The sequence below is a fragment of the Pseudopodoces humilis genome, chromosome 30 (genome assembly GCF_049639895.1).
Source record: "Pseudopodoces humilis isolate 2021_Gansu_Grassland_sample_001 chromosome 30, ASM4963989v1, whole genome shotgun sequence".
In the NCBI taxonomy this organism is placed as follows: domain Eukaryota; kingdom Metazoa; phylum Chordata; class Aves; order Passeriformes; family Paridae; genus Pseudopodoces; species Pseudopodoces humilis.
In genome coordinates this window covers 3,127,394-3,137,145 of record NC_142229.1, presented here as the reverse complement: position 1 = coordinate 3,137,145, position 9,752 = coordinate 3,127,394, and the positions used below count along the sequence as shown (strand labels likewise).

General features: G+C 56.8%; 2 protein-coding genes across 5 annotated transcripts in view; both read right to left on the bottom strand.

Moving 5' to 3' along the window:
- Positions 1-1,172: 1,172 nt before the first annotated feature.
- LOC148182423 (uncharacterized) lies at positions 1,173-3,951 on the bottom strand. Its single transcript, XM_088068229.1, has 3 exons — positions 3,204-3,951; positions 1,651-1,764; positions 1,173-1,378 (listed from the first exon to the last, which is right to left on the bottom strand). Exons 1-3 carry the CDS (start codon positions 3,259-3,261, stop codon positions 1,173-1,175), a joined length of 378 nt encoding a protein of 125 aa, XP_087924355.1. The 5' UTR covers positions 3,262-3,951.
- A 133-nt stretch (positions 3,952-4,084) lies between these two features.
- Positions 4,085-9,752, bottom strand: part of TACC1 (transforming acidic coiled-coil containing protein 1) — a 28,644-nt gene continuing 22,976 nt past the window's right edge. For all 4 annotated transcript variants that reach the window (XM_088068213.1, XM_088068212.1, XM_005530837.3 and 1 more), the window contains 5 exons: positions 9,109-9,152; positions 8,855-9,015; positions 8,528-8,634; positions 7,899-8,019; positions 4,085-7,474 (listed from right to left, as the gene is read on the bottom strand). In XM_088068213.1, coding sequence (XP_087924339.1) covers positions 7,406-7,474; positions 7,899-8,019; positions 8,528-8,634; positions 8,855-9,015; positions 9,109-9,152 — 502 coding nt within the window. In that variant the 3' untranslated portion in view covers positions 4,085-7,405. The remainder of the gene's footprint in view (positions 7,475-7,898; positions 8,020-8,527; positions 8,635-8,854; positions 9,016-9,108; positions 9,153-9,752) is intronic.

Below are 9,752 nucleotides of genomic sequence, written 5' to 3'. Positions count from 1 at the left end.
CCCTTGTGACCCGCCGGAGCCTGGGGCAGCGCTGGCTTCTGTGCTCGGTCACACGGCAGCGACTCACAGCGCTGCTCTCGCTTCGTTCAGGGAGCCTGGCACTTCTCCTGGGTGTTCCAAGGCGTTTTTCTGCTGAAACGTGTGTGGGGGTACAAGCAGCCCCTGGAACTCACTGAGACACCCCATCAGAGATGAAGGGGCGTGAGGGAAGTCCCGGGGCAGGGCACGTCTCTTGCCCAGGACCTTTGGAGATTGCACCAGCAGCCAGAGCCCCAGGCAGGAGAACACCCTTCGTGTGCCGCGGGGAAGAAGCAGGATCCACAGCAGACAGGGAATAATCTGCTTTCCAGATGCTCCCCTCCAGCGGCAGCAGCCCAGGGACCCTCTGGGCATCTGTTAACCTTCACAAGACCATGTCCGTGTTCTGCACAACTTCTGACCCTCCCACCCTCCAGCATTCACCGAGCTCTCTGTTCCAGCAGCATCCTCCAGCTGTGAGTTCCACGGCTGGATCTCTGCATGCCGAATTACTTATTTTCATCTGTTCAAACACGCTCTTTTCAGTTTCAGTACCTGTTCCCCTTTTCCTCGTGTGCTGACTGGGGCAGACTCCAGCAGACGACTGCTGTTTGCTGCTCGCCCTGCATCACAGTTCTTGCAGGCAAATTCTCATGGTCCCAGCCATCCTTTACTCCCTTCATCATTCCCCTTTCTGTTCTCCTCACTCTGTTCACTCACTTTCACCATTCTCCCTCACAAAACCAAGCCTCACCGACCGCTCCTGGGGGTCCTAGCAGAGCTTTGAGCTGTGGGACCAGCAGCAGGGCCAGACCACAGAGCAGCCTCACATCCCCCCGTGTCTCCGCAGCCACAGAAACTGCTCTCCACAGCCGAGCCTCAGGTTGTGGAGAGCGGCCCAAAATCATTTGTTGAACCGACGGGGAGGGGGCGAATCTGCGCTGGCTGCGGGCTCTGCCCAGCAAAGCTCTCCGGGCCGGCACCAGGAGCCAGACGGGTCCGGGGCTGTTTTGGTTTCCCTGTCAGTGAGAGGCTGCGGAGCCGTTCTCAGCGGCAGCGTTTATTGAAGCGGGGCCGGTGGGGCCGAGCAGCCCCGGCCGCGTCCCCAGAGAGCAGCGAGCGGCAGCTCCGGCCCCGCCGCCCCTCGGGAGCGCTCAGAGCCGGCCCAGCAGCACCGCCCCGGCCAGCGCCGGGGCCAGCAGGCTGCCCGGGGCCGGGGCCACCCCCGCCCCGTTCCGGGAGCCCCTCGCCGGCCCGTTGCAGTCGTCGCTGAAGCAGCAGCGCACGGTGGCACCGCCGGAGCCGCCGCGACGCGCCTGGTCACAGAAGGACTTGTAGGAGCAGGACTTAATGACGCTGTCTGCAAGGAAAGGCGAGGCGACACGAGGGTCAGGCGCTCCCGGGAGCCGGGACAGGAGAGAGAACGCCTGAACGCAGCACGGTGCGGGGCAGGAATAAAAGGATCTTTCTCCTGCCCACAAGAAGAAGGCACCTCCTGCTCGGCCTCGGCAGGTCCCCTGCTCCTGCTCGCCCTCCGGCCCCCAGCCCCTCTGGTCCCCTCCGAGACCCCACGGTCCTACCCCGCTTCGCCCAGTCCCCCCAGCACCCCGGCCCCCCAGCCCAGTCACTTACTGGGCGCGGTGATGGTGGAGCAGGCATCGGCGAACTGGGGGCAGCTGTGCGATCCCTGCTGGTTGCAGTCGTTCTCGTTGGATGCGACACATTTGTGGCATTTCAGCGCTTTACCTGGGTGAAGATGAGGAGTGGGAGTGACTCCTGCCACCGTCCCAGAGCCCCCAGTGCCCCGACACTCTCTGGGTCACCACAGACACTGGTCAGCCCCAGGACCGGGGCTCACAGGTGAGGGCTGGCACCAGACAGAGTCGAGCCAGGAGCCGGCGCTGCCACGGCCTTCAGCAGGATGCAGGATGGGGCCTCCCCTGCCCACAAAATTAATGCAAAAGTCTTCCAAGTGTGACTCAAAATGATGGGAGCTACAGCAGGCAGGTGAGCTGAGTCCTTGCGCTGCAAAGACTCCCTGAGAGTTCTGGAACTCCTTTTACAGTAAAAATAGACATAACCGTTAAAAACCATCTTAGATCTTTGTCTTCTTGTGCCAGATTTCATTTTAATAAGTATTTTTAGGGGAAGAAGGGAGAATCCATCCAACCAGTGGGTGCAGTTCCCACATTCTACAGCGCACTGGGGAAGCTCAGCCCGAGGATGCTGCCTGGGGACAAGCAGAGTGACAGGCAGCAAAGAGCCAGGCAGGGACGAGCCATCTCCAGATGGTCCTTAAAGGAGCCCCACGGGCAGGTTAGATAGCAGCCACCCCTCTCTCCTGTGTGTCAGATAGTGGTGCAAGAGCTGTGTGGCCCCTCAAACACACACCCCCAGAAAAACCCAGACCTGAAGATCCCGTTCCTGCCTTGTTTTTGATGGGGCTGGACAAACCTGGGAACTGAAACTCGTCTCTGCTGCGCTGACAGAGCAGAGCCCTCTCGTGGCAGCGGGGCCGGCTCCTGCAAGAGCTTCCACCTTCATCTCAGGGAGAGAAAACCCGAGAACGGGGAAAATTGGGATTTCACGGGGTCAGATGCCAGTAAGCGCCTTTCATTAACCCACAATGACCCGGCTTCCGCTGCTGGCTGGTGTTGTGCGTCCTCTGCTGTTCCTCACAGCCTTTCATCTGCCCTGGGCTAAAAATCCAGCTGCATTCATCATGCCTTGGTCCAAAGATCCTGAAACTGTCTATAGCTGCCCCTACTGCATGGCATTGCTCTGAGCAGTGCAATCACCCCCCTGCCTTTTACAACGGTTTTTTGTGATTATGCCTTGGAGAAAGCAAGTTTTAGCAAGGAAACACAGCTCTAGCCAAGAGGCTGCAGGGGTTTGGCTCAGGAGCCTCCATTGGAGGGGGAGACCAGAGATTCTGTGGTCTCTGCTGGGCACTGCACGCCTGGGCTTTGTGCCAGTGGCAGAGAGGCAAAGGACAGGGGACTTCTCTTGGTGCTGCTCAGAGGAGAAAGCCACCCTCCCCCCAAAAGATGGTTTTCCTGCAGGGGTGGGAGCAGCATGGGGCAGGGACACTGGGGGCAGGTGACAGGGATGGAGCAGCAGCAAGCGCAGGAGCAGCCACAGCGATTTACCCGACCTTGTGCTGCCTGGAGCCAAGGGACACTTACCTCCTCCAGCCAGGGACGAGACGATGGCCAGGGCCAGAAGGGTCTTCAGGGCAGCCATTCTCAGCAGTGTGCAGTGTGGGGTGCCTAGCTGCTCTTTTGTCTTAAGGTCTTACAGCTAATCTGCTTGGGTGACTGCATCGGGGGTGGGATAATGCATCTTAGCCAGGGGGGACAGGACACAGCTCCCCAAGGACACGGGGACACCAAGGGCTGCCCAATGGAAATGGGGCAGAGCCCCACGCTGCTGCCGCTGGATGGGCTGGGCTCTGCTCCATATCCTGCTTTGGAAACCATCTCTGGACACAGAACCTTGTGGTGGCTTTCAAAGAGCTGGATCAAGCCCAAATGCTCCATGCAGAGAACAACCCCTTTCTTGTCACGAGTAGCAGCCAAGCTGGGGAAAACTCCTCCAGATTTTCCAACCCACCAAAAGAGAAGTGCAAGAGAAGAGCTGAAAACCCCTAGAGGGCTGGGAGCCCAGTGGAACCATTCCTGCACCCCCCAGCCCCCAGGGCTCCTCCCAGAAGGATTTGCCCAAGGCCACAGAGGGTTGTCAGGGTCAGGGCAGGGATTAGGCCAAGGATTCTCCTGCCTGCCATCCCACTGCTGCCTCAGCTCTTCCTGCTGGCTGAGCTCACCACCATGGCTTAGTTACCATCACAGTGTGCTGGGAGTGCTGGGAGTCACAGGGCCAGAAAAGTCATCCCAGGTCTGAATTTAAGAGCTCAGAAATGCAGATTTCAGGTAACTGTACTTATTTGAAACCAACTGCCAATCAATGTAAACTGCATTAATAAGACAAGGCAGAACACATCCCATTCTGGAAGGTAAAGCCAAGTCCTCCAAAAACTCTTCACCAACCTCACAAACACCAAGAAAGCTTTCAAGAGTGATAAACACAGTTTTTACTCAGGCAATGAAACATGGAAAAAATATATTAGTAATCATTATAATAATCTCATTTGTGTGAGTATAACTCTTACAAATATTTACCTGACATATAAAAGGGAAATTGTCATACATATAAAATCGATGGCGATGGCAGTTACACACATGGCTGGAAGCAGAGGAGCAGGAGTCAAGGCAGAGGAAGTTCCTGCCTGGGGGAGGCCACAGTGGAGGGACGGGGGAAGAGATCAGTAGTTGGGGGTTACTGGTTGGCACTTGGTTACAGACAGCTCTGCTGGCAAACACACACTGCAAACAGCAACGCAGCAGCAGGGGCAGGGCCTGCTGCTGCCAGAAGGGGCATTTAAAGTCTACTGCAAGAAACAGAGGACAAACACACCCAGCTGTGACACCACGTGCAGGGAGCCACCATTCCCTGCGCCAGGCATGGGGACACCATCACCTCAGCACGTCTGAGCGCGGCACACGAGGTGCAACCATCCTGCCTGTTGGCAAACTTCTATTTTATATAGCTATACCCATTATACATGTATTTATATATATGGAACTATACCCATATTATAGTTAATAAATCATTCCGTAGGAATCTTCTTTGCCCAGACTGGGGTGCATGCGGACAGGCACAGGAACAGCACCGGGAGCAGCACGGCAGGGCCGGGTGACACTGGGGAGGGACACTGGGACAGGAGGGATGGCCTGTGCCCCGTGGGGTATCACTGAGGAGCCGTGCTTCGCACACAGCCCGCAGGGAAAGCTGCACTGGTGAGCGCTGTGTGCAGGTCAGGGGCTGGGGGAAGTGCTGAGTGGTGAAATCTAAACTTCTGCAATTATCCATCAGCTCCAAGGGCCACAGCAATGCCCCAAGGAGAGACTGACCTGACAGCAGGTGAGCATCATGGCCCTGAGCAAAGCAGAAGGCTGAGGGCTGCCACAGTCCCCACCTGGGACCTGCCTCCCTCCCACACCTGGGCTCTGCCAGCTGCACAGCGGCACTGCGGGCAGAACGGTGCCCCTGTGCCCAGAACCAGCCCTGAACCAGCCCTGAACCAGCTCTGAACCAGCTCTGAACCAGCTCTGAACCAGCTCTGAACCAGCCCTGAACCAGCCCTGAACCAGCTCTGAACCAGCCCTGAACCAGCCCTGAACCAGCTCTGAACCAGCTCTGAACCAGCTCTGAACCAGCTCTGAACCAGCCCTGAACCAGCCCTGAACCAGCCCAGCCCCAGCTCTGAACCAGCTCTGAACCAGCCCTGAACCAGCCCTGAACCAGCCCTGAACCAGCCCAGCCCCAGCCCTGAACCAGCCCTGAACCAGCCCTGAACCAGCCCTGAACCAGCCCTGAACCAGCTCTGAACCAGCTCTGAACCAGCTCTGAACCAGCTCTGAACCAGCCCTGAACCAGCTCTGAACCAGCCCTGAACCAGCTCTGAACCAGCTCTGAACCAGCCCTGAACCAGCCCTGAACCAGCTCTGAACCAGCCCTGAACCAGCCCTGAACCAGCTCTGAACCAGCTCTGAACCAGCCCTGAACCAGCTCTGAACCAGCCCAGCCCCAGCTCTGAACCAGCTCTGAACCAGCTCTGAACCAGCCCAGCCCCAGCTCTGAACCAGCCCTGAACCAGCTCTGAACCAGCTCTGAACCAGCCCTGAACCAGCCCTGAACCAGCTCTGAACCAGCCCAGCCCCAGCTCTGAACCAGCTCTGAGGTTTTGCAATGCTGCATTTTGCTTCCTCAAGAGAGAAATCCAACTGCCCAAGCAATCTCTGGTCTCAGGGGTTTTCCTGCACTGACTCCCCAAGGGCAGCAGAAATAGTCCTTGATCGTTCTAATGAAGCTTTTTCACCAGCCCAGGAGAGGGACATGTGGGGAGGTCAAAGTGGTTAAAAAGAGAGGGGCAAAGAGGGGTTTTCTTTTCTGTCAACCGTGCAAAGGGTGAATATCCAGCACAAGCAACGGGTGCACTGCTTTGAGCGGTGTCAGCCACTGGCTCCTGTGACCAGTCGGTTACTGGGATAACTGGGAGTGGGGAACAGCAGGGGAGCTGCGTGCTGGGGCAGGCTGCTGACACCTTTGCTTAAGTGTAGAATAAACCCTCTATATATTATATAACTAATAAAACAAAATCAAGTGTATGGCTCTGGCTTAAACAGGTGTTCGCCCTGCATGCTCAACATAGGGAATTAGAAAATAGAAGGAAAAGAGCTCAATTCTGTTAGAAAAAGGTAGCAGCAAAAAGGTTTGTGAAAGTGTTCAACAGGCTGGGCAGGAAACAATCCAAACTGAAAATATTTCCCTTATTTCATACCTATCCATTCAAGGCAAAGAATCCTCCAGCCCTGCAGTTACTGCAGCAGCCACGAGGCAGCTCAGGGTTCACCTCCTTCCTCCTGCAGCCTCTGAAATGGAACCTTGATCTCACCATGGCACAGGCACTCAACAGCAACAGCCCTGGCTCTGTCCGTGTCCAGCAGGAGGTCACCCAACCCCGCAGGGGCCACGGGCAGGACGGACAGGCAGTCCCTGCTCTCCAGAACCAACACCTCCCCTGCTTCTCAAACACCTCTTGGTGCAGAAACCTCCTGCCTGCCCTCACCCGGACTCTCCCCTGGGAGGACCGAAGTTACTCAGGTTATGTGACTGTTTCAGTGCTCTAGGGGGGAACAAGTCGTGCCTTGTGTCAGCACCGTGCCTGTCTGGAAGTAGTGAGCAGAGAGCCCAAGTGCCCATAAATGCTCATAAAGTGCACAAATGCAGAGATGTCAGCTCCCTTCCTCTGAGGCTGGCACAGCCAGGGACAGGGAGATGCTGTGCTGTGCTTCACCCACCAAGCAGAGCCCGGCCATCCCAGTGCCAGCTCCCCTTTCCCAGGGCCAGAGCCAGCAGTGCACCCCTGCCACCACCCACATCCCAGGGCAGGACCTAGCACGGGGCTGGACCTGCCCCGCTGAGCACGACAGGACAGTAAGTGACAAAGTGTGGTGGGGACACAACTAGACCCAGCCAACCGAGGGGGACAGAGCCCAGGCTGTCACCTCCAACCTGAGAGGTGGCACTGGCACGGAGGGACAGGCAGGCCCTGGGAGGGACAGGCAGGCCCAGGCTGACCACAGAGCCCCAGAGCTGTGGGAAGCAGACAGGGGGAGTGAGAGGAGCGGCTCTGCTCAGGAGCCTCAGGCCTGGCAGGCAGGCTGGGCACGTGAGCTCTCCCGCGGGGACTCCGGGGTAAGGCAAGGTGCTCGACGTCACGAGAAAAGCAGCCAAGTGCAGAGTGCTGGGCAAGGGGTGCTGAGGCTCAGTCGGACTTCCCCAGTTTTGCTATCAGCTCATCGCAGATCTTGGTCAGCTCCTCAATCTCCTGGTTCTGGAAGAAAAGCAGATCTTGGGGACTCCTGTGGTGGCGCAGGTGGGGGATAACACCCGGGCCCATCTGCCACCGTGTCTGTGTGGGAAAGGGCAGCAGCTTCTACAGCTGTCCCTGCAGCAGCTCCTCTGTGCATCCAGGCACTGTGTGGAGCCCTGTGCTCACCCCTCTTCATCCCAGTCAGGTCTGCAGCAACCCAGCCCACAGCTCTGCAAACAGGCACACCTAAGCCATTCTGCCCAAAAAAATCCAAACCAAGCCCATAAAACACAAAAAAACCCCGAGCAAACAAAAAAAATACCCCAAAAACCAAACCCACGAAACCCCTTCTGGACCAAAAATCCGGAGACCCCCTCCTGCATGAACAGGATGCTCAGGGCAGTAACAGGAACTGCTGGCAGAGAGGCGAGGGCAGGAGCGTTACCTTCTGCTGCAGGGCTCTCTCCAGGGACTCCACCTTCATCTGCTCCTTGCGCAGCCCCGCGTGCAGCGCCGCGCTCTCCGCTCGGGCCTTGGCGCGCACCTGGGCGATCTCCTCGTTGGCTCTGGACAGAGGGGCCAGCTCAGGGTGCAGCCAGGAGCACCACGGCACGGCCTGAGGCCCTGCAGAGCCTGCACACAGCAGAGGGGGTCTGCCCGTATGGAAACTGGGTTCATCCAGCTCCTCCTGCCCTGTACCAAACTCTGCTCTTTGAGTGCCAGGCCAAAGCAGCTCACCACCCACCTCTCCTGGGGTTACGTGTGCTGGTGAGCTCCTGCTCATCAGCTGAGCCCCAGGGCTGCACAGCCCCCTCCTGTACCACAAACCCTGAAAGATGGGAGCCTGGTAAGTGACCGTAAATAGACCGTGAACCTCAGATTCTCCATTAAAAAATAAATAAGCAGAGATCAGAGAATGTTTTCAGGGATTTGCTCTGCCTTGCTCAGAGACACTTGAAGCTGAGGTTGTAAAATGCAGCTTTTCACATCATTCAGCTCCAGCCTCTGGAGAGCAAAGGAAGCCACTTCCCTACAAGGTCCTGAAGCACCCAGCAATCTCATGCATGACCTTACTTGTCTAATTTTTCTTCTGCGTGGACTTTCAGGGCCTGGTACCGCTGCTCTTCTTGCTTGACACGGGTTAGATAATCTTGAGCACATTTCTTCAGAGCTTCTTCATTCTGGAAAAGAAAGTACATCCATCTGCATTGGGACTGGGCACAAAGACACTGCTCTGACAGATGATAGATACTGTTCTGAGTGTAAGAAATAAGGTTTTTAAAAAAACCCAACTTCTGCTTTATGCTGGAGCCCCTTATCCAGCTCAGCAGCATAGAAACATGCAGTGTCACTGCACAGGAACCAGAGCTGCAGGGAGAAAGGGCAAAGCAAGGTAAGGACCTTCTTAAATCCTTCCAGGACGCCCTTCAGGTTTTCATATCTCCTGAACAGATCTGACAGGGACCTCTCCACTGAGTTCAGGTCTGCCAGAGCCTGGTCCTTTTCCATTGTGAGCTGCTGCAGGTTCTTCTGAGATGTCATGTTTGTCCTCTGCTCATCCTCTGGGATGGGGAACAAACAACAAGGACACAAGTGACTGAGCTGTGGCAGCCAGCTCCCTGCCCCACACACCTGGCCAGGTGACAGCACCTTACCTATCATCTGGGCAATGGTCTTTTCATACTCAGCCACGATTTTCCTACGAGGAAGAGAAAAAAAACGAGGTGGGAGGTCACTGATTCTGGGGACATGCCCCTCCAGTTGTGCTGCCAATCTGCCCCACAGGAGGCTCTGCTGGCCCATGCCCTGTCACCACTGCACCCCCAAGGAGCATGGCCACAGGGCCCAGATGTTGGGGCTGCAAACCAGATGTTGGGGATGCAGCCCAGATGTTGGGGCTGCAGCACAGATGTTAGAACTGCAGCACAGATGTTTGGGGATGCAGCACAGATGTTGGGGCTGCAGCACAGATGTTTGGGGATGCAGCCCAGATGTTTGGGGATGCAGCCCAGATGTTTGGGGATGCAGCACAGATGTTGGGGCTGCAGCACAGATGTTGGGGCTGCAGCACAGATGTTTGGGGATGCAGCACAGATGTTTGGGGATGCAGCACAGATGTTGGGGCTGCAGCACAGATGTTGGGGCTGCAGCACCCATCAGGCCAAAGCTGTGCCACTGGGGCTGGCCCAGCTCACGGGATTTTATTTCTGCAGCAAAGGAAGGAGCAGGCGTGACCAGCACCAGCACTAAGGGAACACCTCTGCCAGGACAGCCCACCCTGCTGAGGCTGTCCTGTGTC

Bases quoted from the DNA above. Each gene is read 5' to 3' on its own strand.
- LOC148182423 (XM_088068229.1), bottom strand. From the start codon at position 3,261: ATGGCTGCCCTGAAGACCCTTCTGGCCCTGGCCATCGTCTCGTCCCTG. The intron at 1,765-3,203 runs GTAAGTGTCCCT...ATCTTCACCCAG, and splicing joins CTCGTCCCTGGCTGGAGGAG to GTAAAGCGCTGAAATGCCAC. The intron at 1,379-1,650 runs GTAAGTGACTGG...CTTTCCTTGCAG, and splicing joins CTCCACCATCACCGCGCCCA to ACAGCGTCATTAAGTCCTGC.